Here is a 12,513-nt window from a genome sequence, read left to right as displayed (position 1 = left end):
TTTTTTCTGAAATATTGATCGGTCTGTCCTGAGCCATTAGAATAATAGTTAGTTATAGGAAATTTAATGCTGTATCCTGGCATTTTCCAATTTATTTTTCTGTAATTAATGATGTGGTTTTGAGTGAAGGGTCATAAAACTTCATCAGTGTGTAATTAGAGTCATAATCAAAGTTGTATTAATTCATCAAACAGGTGTAAATAATGTGATTTTATTAACAGCTGCTGATACACAGCACGGCTCTAACAAACGAATTCATCAGTTACATACAGTGTTGAGCGGGCCTTATTTTTTCATATTTTCACACCTTCTGTATGCACATTTCCCCTGGTATACAGTACATGGCAGTACTTGAGAGGTTAGCTGAACAATTTGAACAAATTTTGCTCCCACAGCCATCTGGCACCAGAAATACTACACTCACCTAGTTTTACCTAGTTTTTCTAGGTACATCTTTCTAGTCCTAAGTTAGACTTCCTTTTGTCTTTTAAATTTATTTAATTCTTCATGGCATAGATTCAACAAGGAGCTGGAAACATTCCTCAGAGATTTGGAGTGGCTGCAGATTTGTCAGTTGCACACTCATGATCCACATCTCCCACTCCAGGACATGTAAAAGGTGCTGTATTGAATGGATCTAGTGAATGTGGAGGCCATTTGAATACAGTGAATTTACTGTTCAAGAAACCAGTTTGAGATGATTTGAGCTTTGTGACATTGCGTTCTATCCTGATGGAAGCAGCCATCAGAATATTTTTGTGATCCAGTCATAATGGGACAGATATGGTCAGCGACAATATTTGCGTACTGTAAGCTGTGGTGTTCAGACGATGCTCAGTGGGTGCTAAGAGGAACAAAGTGTGCCAAGAAGATATTTCCCACATCATTACTCCACCGGCAGCAGGCTGAACCGCTGATACAAGGCAGAGTGAGTCCATGCTTTCATACTGTTTATGGCAAATTCTGACCCTACCAGAATGACACAGCAGACTCATCAGACCAGGCAACAATTCATCAAAATCTTCTGTTGACTAATTTTGGTGAGCCCATGTTAATTGCAGCCTCAGTCGTCTTCACGTTGTGTGATATGTTGAGCATTCAGAGATGCTCTTCTACATACCTTGGTTTTTACAACTGGTTGTTTAAGTTACTGTATAGCATGTATATATACGTATGTATGTACTGTTTCAGCTTGAAGCAGTGTTGCCATGCTCCTCTGGCCTCTGACATCAATAATGCATTTTTGCTTAGAGAGCTGCTGCTCACTGGATATTGTCTCTTTTTCAGACCATTCTCTGTAAACCCTAGAGTGGTTACGTGGGAAAGTTCCAGCAGATCAGCAGTTTCTGAAATACTCAGATCAGACTGTCTGGCACCAACGACCATTCTGCATACAAAGTCTTTTAAATCACCTTTCTTCCCCATCTGATGCTAACTTTGCTTCAACAAATCACCTTGATCATGTTTACATGCCTAAATGCATTGAGTATCTGCCATATGATTGGTTGATTAGATACTGGTATTAATAAGCAGTTGAACAGACTTCTAATTAAGTATTAATGTAATCATAACACTATTTCACTGATTGGTTAAGCGACCACCTGTTACTACCATAAACCCTATAAAAAACATGGATGTGGTCAAAGTGTAACCACAACTGTCGTCATATTGATATTTCAAAACACAGCAAATCAAGTGAGTAGCAGTACTGTGTGCTTATCCTCCGTTCTCACTCCTAATTTCCATGACGTTGTGTTCAGTAAGACTTGCACTCAGTGATTAAGCCCACGGTCTCACTGAGAAGAGTTTATTGAAGTTAGTGAAAAGGTAGTCGAAGGCTGTTTTCAACGCAGAGGCGTAAACCGGATGTATGTTTGCAACCAGTTGAGCATTAACAAGGATATAGTTTTAGTGCTTCTTCTATAGGGGGACTTTTTATTTGAAGAGGCCAAAAGTACACTTCCATCCACAGCCTCTTGATCCAGAAAATGAACAGTTGTATGTAGGTTGTTAAAAGAGACTGGCATGTTGGTCCTACACAGAGCCTGGTATGGTACATGATTTCCCTCTAAATGTAAAACTGAAGGAAGGGAAAATCCAATTCTTTTGACCACAAGTCCTCTATGTCTTTGTTCCTTCCATTATGTCCCCCCTTGGTTAGGAGACATACATCGAAAACATTTATGTCACTTAGATTCAGTTACTTTATGCTCCACTTTTGCAGTTGTACAATCATGAATGTGCCACCAAATGATCCATCAAACACACAAAAACACTCATGAGATGTAATGTTGCGAGTCCATTGGCAGAAATGAACGAAATGTTAAAAATAATTAAAACTGTCCACAGCAGTCACTCTTTGTGCTTCCTGGACTCTTTTTTTGATTTTCAGTGGCGGTGTTAGTTTAGCACTTCTCCCCTTTCATGGTGAACATGCTCACTTTCCTTAAGTCAACTTTTCCGAAAATCATCATTCTACCTATGCATAGCCTCAACATCGTCAGGCTTTACAGTGCTGGTTTTTGTGGTGGAATGAATACAAGATTGTCTGCATTGGGTGCATAATACCCTGGATAATTCACTTTGCATAGACAAATACCTACACAAACAGATACAATTACAATGCCATGAATTCTGCATAAGCATTAACTGATATACAACTACTCCAAACCATATTTAATATGGTTAATAGTGCTAAAGCTGTTAGCCACAGTATTAGTGTTTTCTTACTTTTACTCTAGTTTATTAATACAAATTCCCATTGAGGAAATTAGTAGCTTTTGACCCACCTTCTCATTAAAGGAGATTTTGTCGCTGCAGCAGTCTTCATGTTAGTGGGCTGAATGGAGAAGCAGCAGAACGTGTTGACGATTTTAGTCAGAACTTTCCAGAGATTTGAGAGACAAATAGTGTGTACAGCTTCTTCTGTGCAGGCTGGCTCACTTTTATAAACTACGCCTCACAAACTCCCCTACTTTTACTTCGCAGCTCACTGAGCTCAATGAAGCTCTATGGAGACTACCCCCCGATGCTATTTTCATACACTGCACTGAAATACATCACTTTAGCACAGTGAGACCATAATACTTCCCAAGCATATATCTTTTAATTTATTTTTAATTCATTTTCTTAAATGTACTAGAAAGCCAGAGGGGGGTTAAAAAGTACAAAGCTTGTTTTTAGGTTAGTTTGATGTTATTGTACCTGCTAGTTCCTTTGCAAGAGTTGCATTTATACAAAACCCCTAAGCTTTGTTTGAGGCCCTGAGGTATAAAACCCTACCCTCACCACAGAAATGAACAGTTTTGGGTTTGTTTGTTTTTTCCAACAAGCTCAGGTGATAATGAACGTGTTCTCTCGAAGACTCCAAATAAGCCATGACAGTGTCGCAGTGATTCAACATGCATAAAACCACAAAATAAGTCATGATGATTTCTGTTTTATTGTGTCCCCAATGTGATATGTCATTCACACCTTCTAACATCCTGGGTGCAAACTTGCATGCATCAGAACTTTGATCAAAAACATTTAGAGCTTTTTTTAGCATCTTTTGTAAGCTTTAGACAAGAATCTTAGACAAGAGTCCAAAATCTGTAGCTGTTCTGTGGCATTTACATCCACACTTTGACCGAGCCTTTTAAGAACATTTACAGACTTATCATGAGAACACCCCAGTGTTGTCTTGTCTATTTTCTTTATCTGAAAGGTAATCTTTCTGAGGATGTGTTCGCTCCAGAGCATCTTTTTTTTTAAATATTTCTTCCATAGATTCTCGGATTTTCTCAGATATGTTCACTGAAGAACATAATGTCATTGTATGCAATGGGAGGAAACTGAACACAATGGTACCGAGCAACAACAAAGTTTTGGCAGATTTAAAAGCAAAATTTAATGTGCTGGCGTCATCTTCAATGCTGTCCTGTTTTTACTACCTGAGAAAAGTTTGATGGGTGATCTGTGAGAGCTGTTTCACACAGAAATTGGTTGCTTATTAGCCAGGAGAAAGCAAAGGGCACTTGTGAGATGGTCTTCAGTGAAAATGAGTGAATGGAGCTAACGGCTACAATTTTTATGCCATTTTTTTTTTCAAGCCTGCAGAGAAATACATTGATAAGACTAGAATTTTTAAAGGATAAAATAAGCAAATCTCATTTAGTTTATCTTACAGGGAAGCTGACTTGTATATTTAAGCTAACGCTCCAGTCATTCTGGCTGTCTTTTAAGAACCACAAAACAGTTTAAGTGTGGAATTATGCACGCATTAGTGCCTGCTCTCAGACATGTATTGCCAGATAGACTCATCAAAGCCAAATAAAAAAAATTTAAAAAAAGTAAAACTCAGATTTGAGTCTTTGACTTTTAATAAATTTCCAAACTTTTCTAAAAACCTGTGTTTGGTTTGTCAGAAAGTTAACTTGAACCCAACAGAGTATGGAGACCACTGTTTTCTGGAGACAATAATATTCATATATATTTGTACAGGCACACTAAAGTGAGAACGGTGACAAGAGTTTTATGTCTTAGCTCGTTTTTAAATGTCTTCTACACATGTGTGCGGATAAGCTGTGTGAAATCCAAGTAAAACAAAGATGAATCGGGCTGAGTTCAGAGTAAACTGAGCTGCGCTGTTCTCAAACGCTTTAAGAACTCCAGCTAGATTCCTTTTAGTGGCTTTTTGTAAAGCAAACAGCTGGAACAAACAGCTTGTAATCTGTGTTAAGATCTGTCTTGTGTCCCTGAGGCTTCAGCTCAGTCTGACAGCTCAAATAAAAAGGGTTTGCAGTGGCATCAGCTCTTACTGCAGTGGTGCTTGTTAGCCTTCTTGATTGATTGCTTTTGCATACCTACGTGTGTCATTTCTATTAGCAAATTTAAATGACCTCACTAAAAATGATTAAACATGGTACTGCAGAAGCTTACAGAGACAGAGCTTTTTTTGTGCTTAGACATGGAGCGGTAGAGGTGGTACTGTGCATTAGTATTGCAGATATGCAGTTGGGTGAACTCGGGTTGTTGGAAAATACGCAAGAAACTGAAACATTGCAGATTCTGAATGGGTTTTTTTTAGTCTGCGATCTGCATTGGTCGCTGCTCCAGCAGAATATTAAAAGGATTGTGAGGATTGGTTGGCTGACCACAATAAAATTTGAATGGGAAAAAAGGTAGAAAGTGACATTTGTAGACTTTAAAAATGCTAAATGCTACACAAAGTCTAAATGCCAGAACAAAGTAATTAAAAAGACAAGTGGCAGTGTCAGGGGGGAGTGGTGTGCTCATCCTCTGTGACTAATTTATAACATACTTGTGATGACAGTTATATTTAATAGAGTCACTATAAGGCAAACCACCAGAATTCATTTGTTCCTGTATACTTAGGAGACAAAGTATTATTTAATGTCCTGACCTGCTATTTTCTACAGATGTTGGGTGATATGTTAAGTTTCCAAGCACCCACTTTCAGTTTGACCGATTGTCAGTATATTAATAGAAGGTCATTTAGTTCACCAATCACACACCCTAACCCAATCTCCAAAAACGTTAGAGCACTTATGGAAATATGTGATGTCTTGATGAATCGAGCAGATATTTCAAGTTTACACAGCTACATTCTCGCATGAAAATATCTTAAAAGTTTTGTGACCCGGACAGAGAAATATTTCAAACTCCACCACTCTGTGTTCCTCCGCCACTGCCTCGTTTGAGTTTTGGACGAAATGGATTCTGGGATATTACATTTCGTCATTTCGAGCTGATTGGAGACCAGAACAGCCAATCAGATATTTTTGCATCCAAGTCTGTGATTGGCTGGTTTTGTGGCACAACTATAACGGTGTAGAGAGCGAGTTGAGCGCGAGCAACACATTGCGAGCAAGCGCAAATGCAAAAACTGAGCGAAAGTTGTGTGTGTATAATAGCAAACACTGAAATACATTTTTTTGCATGCAGCAATGAATTTTGTTCACTCAAATTCAGCTTTTCTTCGCTCAAAATAAATTTCTCATGCAACACTTGCACCCGCAAACTTTTTTTACGTGCGCTCAATTTTTTTTTAACGTGCGCTCAGAATATTGGCACAAAAATAACGCCATAGTATGTCGCTTCATGTGGGGGGCGTGTCGAACACTCCCAGTCTCTAGACCACTGGTCCCTTTATGGGATTTGTCAGTCGTTTTAGACGCCCTCTCCCACCACCCCTTTGAGCCTATCGGGGCAGTGGGGTTAAAGTTTCTCTCTCTTAAAACCGCTCTGCTGTTGGCTCTAACCACAGCCAAGCGAGTTAGTGAATTACAGGCTCTGTCTATTCAATTCAATTAAATTTTATTTATATAGCACCAAATCACAACAAAAGTCGCCTCAAGGCGCTTCATAGATACAGAGAAAAACCCAACAATCATATGACCCCCCTATGAGCAAGCACTTTGGCGACAGTGGGAAGGAAAATCTCCCTTTTAACAGGAAGAAACCTCCGGCAGAACCAGGCTCAGGGAGGGGCGGGGCCATCTGCTGCAACCGGTTGGGGTGAGAGAAAGAAGACAGGATAAAAGACATGCTGTGGAAGAGAGACAGAGGTTAATAACAGATATGATTCAATGCAGAGAGGTCTATTAACACATAGTGAGTAAGGTGACTGAAAAGGAAGAACTCAATGCATCATGGGAATCCTCGGCAGCCTACGTCTATTGCAGCATAACTAAGGGAGGATTCAGGGTCACCTGGTCCAGCCCTAACTATATGCTTTAGCAAAAAGGAAAGTTTTAAGCCTAATGAAAGTAGAGATAGTGTCTGTCTCCCGAATCCAAACTGGAAGCTGGTTCCACAGAAGAGGGGCCTGAAAACTGAAGGCTCTCCCTCCCATTCTACTTTTAAATACTCTAGGAACAACAAGTAGACCTGCAGAGCGAGAGCGAAGTGCTCTAATAGGGTGATATGGTACTACAAGGTCATTAAGATAAGATGGGGCCTGATTATTTAAGACCTTGTATGTGAGGAGCAGGATTTTGAATTCAATTCTGGATTTAACAGGAAGCCAATGAAGGGAAGCCAAAACAGGAGAAATATGCTCTCTCTTTCTAGTCCCTGTCAGGACTCTTTGGTACTCTGGTTAGATACCATATTTCTAAGATTTTTAGGGCCGAGTACAATAACCTCAGTTTTATCTGAATTAAGAAGCAGAAAGTTAGCGGCCATCCAGGTCTTTATGTCTTTAAGACATTCCTGCAGTTTAACTAATTGGTGTGTGTTATCTGGCTTCATGGATAGATAAAGCTGGGTGTCATCTGCATAGCAGTGAAAATGTATGCTATGTCTTCTAATGATGCTGCCTAGGGGAAGCATGTATAGTGTAAACAGAACTGGTCCTAGCACCAAACCCTGTGGACCTCCATAACTGACCTTAGTGTGTGAAGAGGACTCTCCATTTACATGCACAAATTGGAGTCTATTAGATAGATATGATACAAACCACTGCAGCACAGTACCTGTAATACCTACAGCATGTTCTAATCGCTCTAATAGAATATTATGGTCAACAGTATCAAATGCTGCACTGAGGTCTAGCAAGACAAGCACAGAGATGAGTCCACTGTCAGAGGCCATAAGAAGATAATTTGTAACCTTCACTAAAGCTGTTTCTGTGCTGTGATGAGCTCTGAAACCTGACTGAAACCCTTCAAATAAGCCATTCCTCTGCAGATGATCTGTTAGCTGTTTGACAACTACTCTTTCAAGGATTTTTGATATGAAAGGAACTGGTGGTTGCTGACTGTATCTAAGCAGTTGTAAAACAACAACTGTTGAACTGTTGAACCTTGCACATTCCAGTGAGTAAAGTCAGTGTCTTCAGTGCACACTGTGGGCAATCAAGGCAAACTGCTAACAAGAAAAGCAATCACAAGGCAGTTGTTGGTGCCAGCACCCTCTTTGCAGACAATTTCACCCAGCTTCTGCCAGCAGCAACTGCTTAGGAATATACATTTTTGACTAACGGTGTGTTCACACCGAACGCGATGGACACAAACAAAAACGCCCCAAACGCCCCTAATTTGACGCGTGCACATTCGCGCCTCAACGCGTGTCCAAGAATCGCCCGCCTAGACACCAATTATAGGCGCTCAATCCCACCTGCAGAGCGCCTGTCCGTCTGCCTGAGGTTAGTAAAAGTATTTAATACGGTAGTCCTTTATTGATACCTGTGCTAATATGCTAAACCATCCATTTATACACTGCTAACATGGATGTGCTATGCTAACAGTGAATGCTCTCAGTGTTTACTGAAAGCAAACTGTGGTATCGAGACGACTGTTTATAATATTTCTAGTGATACTCAGGTCTCATCAAGTCCTGATTTAATTCGATTTATGCTGTTATCAGTGTTTGCAATGATAGCATGGCTGTGGTGTCCTATGAATGTATGCGTTCGGTGTTTGCTGATATGAAACTGTAGCATTAGGACCACTAAGTTAACCTTTGTAGTGATACTCACTCCTTTTTATTTAGACCTGGTTTAATTCTGGGATAGTTGAATATTTGTATATAATCACCGCAGACTGTTTTAGATTATATCTAATATATATCATGTAATTATCCTTATAATTACAAAATGTTTTATGTAATATTTATGTTTTGTAATTTGTAATTTTGTAATTTGTAATTTTGTAATTTCAATAATGTATTTTGTAACTGCAGTACACATAATACTCATTTTAAACAATTTTGTCCAGGCTCCTTGCCACCGGGGACTCCTTCAGGACCATCGCGTTCAGTTTTCGAGTTGGTGTGTCCACAGTGTGCCAGATCATCCCCCAGGTAGCGACGGCCATCTGGGACTGTCTAGTGGACGACTTCATGGCTGTGCCTTCACCTGGAGACTGGCGGTCCATCACAGAGGGATTCCAGGAGCGCTGGAACTTTCCTCTGTGCTGTGCAGCTCTGGATGGGAAGCACGTCCAGACAAAGGCACCCCATATATCATATAGGAGACACACACATTGATATACACTAAATATTTATTCCATTTCTTTTTTTGTGGTGCCCAAATTTATGCACCTGCTTGATTTTGTTTAAACAATTATTGCACACTTTCTGTAAATCCAGTGAACTTCTTTTCACTTCTCAAATATCACTGTGTGTGTCTCCTGTATGATATATTTAACTGACATTTTTTTATTGTAACAACGATTTATACAGGAAAATGATGTCTATTAACAAGGTTGCCCAAACTTTTGCATCCCACTGTATTAGTATATTTTGTCATTAGTATAATATGAAATAAATTCTACATGTGTCAAGTCGTGTGCCAACATTTGCTGTGTAGTAGAACTGAGACATTAGTTATTATAAAAATTTATTTGAAATAATATTAAAATTCTCAAACAGAAAAACATTAAACATGAATATATAAAATATAAGTATTTACAGAGAGACAGGAATAAAAAGGACCAGCTGCTCTCCAGTGCAGGAACAAGGCTGAGGAGGAAATGCTCCATTGGAGACTGGTGTGGCCTCTTCAGGGACACCAGGATGGCCAGCTCCACCACCAATGGACCGTCCTGGGACCCGTCCCTCATCTGCCTCGGAGCCGTCCTCCTCTGTGGGCCTGTAAAACAGCACAAAACACAAAGAAATGAGAAGGCTGCTACTAGATTTTAATTTCAACATCGAAAAAAAACAAACAGGATATAATCAGATAGGTTGAAGACATTTAGTAAAGGTGATCACAAGGCAATCCCGCCGAGTAAAAAGCTATCAGTGCTTGCTGTACATCTGATGCTACAGTTACATACCTGTGGTGCAGCAGCAGGAGCTCAGGGACTGGGGAGCCAGGAGAAGCTACAGGGGATGCTCTGCTGCAGAATCAGTTGGTTCTATCAATACAATATTAAATGTTAACAGGTTGAATATAATAATCATAGAGTAGACAGTGGTCCCTCATTTATTGCAGCAGGGGTTCTCAGAATAACTAGCCCCTGGTCACAGTTCTCACAATTGATTCTCAAAGTGCAAACCTTTGTAGATTGCAAAACGTAAAAGTATTATTATGCCGTGGTTTGTCTTCATCTGCCTGCCACTTTCGTGCGCCTTTTTCCCTCGGGGTGCAGGTGTCTATTTCCGAATGAGGGTCATAGTTATGGGTGTTTTTGTGCTGTTTTTTCTATTGGACGTGATGGTTATCAAAACCAAACGTGATAAATCTGGCAAGCGCAGGCGACACGACACGGAGCAGATTTGTCAATCAGGCTGCAGAATGCAATGCTGTATGGTGCAAAAAAAAAAAAAAAAGTGTGAAAAAGCAAAGCAGTGACGGATGAGCGGGACCACTGTGTGCTGTTTATTAATAAACAATAAAATATATTCCTAAATGACAACATGCATAAAAGCAGAACGGTATTTGTACGTCAGTGGGAAAATAGCGGTGGCTTGCTAGCTTTTGTGCGGCTTCCCCGGGTCAGCGAAAACTTTCAAAAGTGAAATGAATGAACTTACCAGGTTGTCCGATCTCTTCACATATCTTCCTCCAAGCTCGGTCCTTTTTATTCCTGTCTCGGTACAGAAAGCAGCTGGTGTCGTACAGCTCCGGGTTGTTTGCTACGGCATTGATTAGCCTTCCCTCCTTTGAAGTATGAAAGGCTTTGGCTGGATCTGCCCCTTTGACCTAGGTCACGGTCACGTCACCAGGCTCCTGATTGGTTGTCGTGGCGTGATTTGACGCTGGAGTTCAGATTTTTCCAACTCGAGCGGTAGACACGAAACGCGCGTATGCACAAAATACAACACAAAAACTCACGCGCGTGGTTTTATTCGCGAGTCAAACGCGCCAGACGGGCTACACTGACGCGCGTTTCACGCGTTTTGGCGTTTTCGCGACGCAAATCTGCTTCCAAATTTTCACGGGACCCGCAATCGCGTGTCATCGCGCTTTTCCATTGACTTTACATGTAAACCTGACGCTCTATTCACGTCCATTGCGTTCGGTGTGAACACACCGTAAGGATCAGAGGTTGTCAGAGGGTTGCATACCAGTCTGTAGGCCTGTTTGACTGAGACCTAACATAAGCTACAACATGGCTAGCTTAGCAGTTTGTTAGACACAGGAACTGAGACTTCCCCATTGATCCGTTGTTTTGCAGTACTTCGCAACAACCATGTTTCCAGGTCTTCATTACAATACATCTAATCATCAGGGTCTATGCTTGTCCTCCAGTCTAGTAAATCACTGCAAAAAGGATAGAGGAACTGTCTTGTGGTACTATACAGCAACTACACTAAATTTGAAAAACTAAAACAGAAACACAGAAAAATTGACACCAAGGCAAGATGTCTTTTTCAAATCGCCAACCTTACTTTTAATCTGTTGCTCAAGAATAATATAACAGGTTGAAATAGACCACTTTTTTTTACATTCATGTAGTGGTATTCAAACTGTATATTTTTAAGATAGTACTCATTGCCCATATTCAGTAGCCCAACCTTGGGAGCAAGTTTTCATCTGTACATACATATGTAAATATGTAAATGCCATAACTGTAGAAATAAAGAGATGCTGTTTGAGGCAGTCCTGGAGGTTCATCTTTACCCAGCACTGAAATAAAACACACCTTGGAGGGTTAAAGCTACAATATATCAGCTCATTACAGGAGACAGAAGGTACGATCCAAGGTGGTGTTTAGTATGGACATCATTATTCTCCTTCTGCCGCTGCCTCCAGGCTCAGCTCTTTGATAGAAAGTGAAATTACATATGAAAACTTTTTCAATTACATATTGAACAGTTCTGGTCCTCAACCTGTCAGTGAGCAGGGAGTTCTTTAATCTTTGTGTAATTATTTCTGTTCACCGCCCAATCTGAAAGAGCCCAAACTTGTAACAAGAAACCTGTAACCTAATTTTCTAATTCTCATCCATTACACACCTTATACTTCATATACACCTCCAACACCTCCATCCACTGTTACCTTTCTTTGACCTTTGACCTGTCAACCTGTGCATGTGACAGTCTCTGCCTGCTCCACCCTCAACGCCTTGCTCAGTCCCCTCCGCCACTCCTGTCTCTTCCCCTCCCCCCACTCAGGTTGGTGACCAGATCTTGGAGGTGAATGGCCGCAGTTTCCTGAGCATCCCGCACGATGAGGCCGTCAGAGTCCTGAAGTCATCACGCCATCTGATGATGACAGTGAAAGACGTAGGCCGCCTGCCGCACACCAGGACGGTGGTGGGTGAGACCAAGTGGATCGCCAGCTCACAGATTGCAGAGAGCTCTGCCAATAGCAGCGTGGCAAGGTAAGTCCTGACAGTCCCAAAATTATATGATGGTTTTGAAAAAGATGACTTTCTGATACTGCATGAAATATTAAACAGCCCTTTTATACTCATTTCCAGATTCCAGCTATTTTTATTCTTGCAATATAGTAAAGTAGATTTACATGAGTCAGCTAAAAAAAAATCCTCAATCATCTTGGGATTTGCAGCCCTTCAGTTCGCATACTGTCAAAAACAAGCAATTTTAGCCCTTTTCCCC

The 12,513-nt window shown here is 40.6% G+C and overlaps 1 protein-coding gene across 6 annotated transcripts in view; it reads left to right on the top strand.

Moving 5' to 3' along the window:
- The window catches only part of whrna (whirlin a), a 207,919-nt gene that overhangs the window by 138,315 nt on the left and 57,091 nt on the right, over positions 1–12,513 (top strand). For 5 of the 6 annotated variants that reach the window (XM_026174381.1, XM_026174382.1, XM_026174387.1 and 2 more), the window contains one exon: positions 12,067–12,275. The exons of the other annotated variant lie outside the window; for it this stretch is intronic. In XM_026174381.1, coding sequence (XP_026030166.1) covers positions 12,067–12,275 — 209 coding nt within the window. The remainder of the gene's footprint in view (positions 1–12,066; positions 12,276–12,513) is intronic. 6 annotated transcript variants of the gene reach the window in all.

This window comes from Astatotilapia calliptera, chromosome 7 (assembly GCF_900246225.1).
Source record: "Astatotilapia calliptera chromosome 7, fAstCal1.2, whole genome shotgun sequence".
In the NCBI taxonomy this organism is placed as follows: Eukaryota; Metazoa; Chordata; class Actinopteri; order Cichliformes; family Cichlidae; genus Astatotilapia; species Astatotilapia calliptera.
Note: the sequence above shows the minus strand (reverse complement) of the source record. Positions and strands in the feature narration are given on the sequence as shown.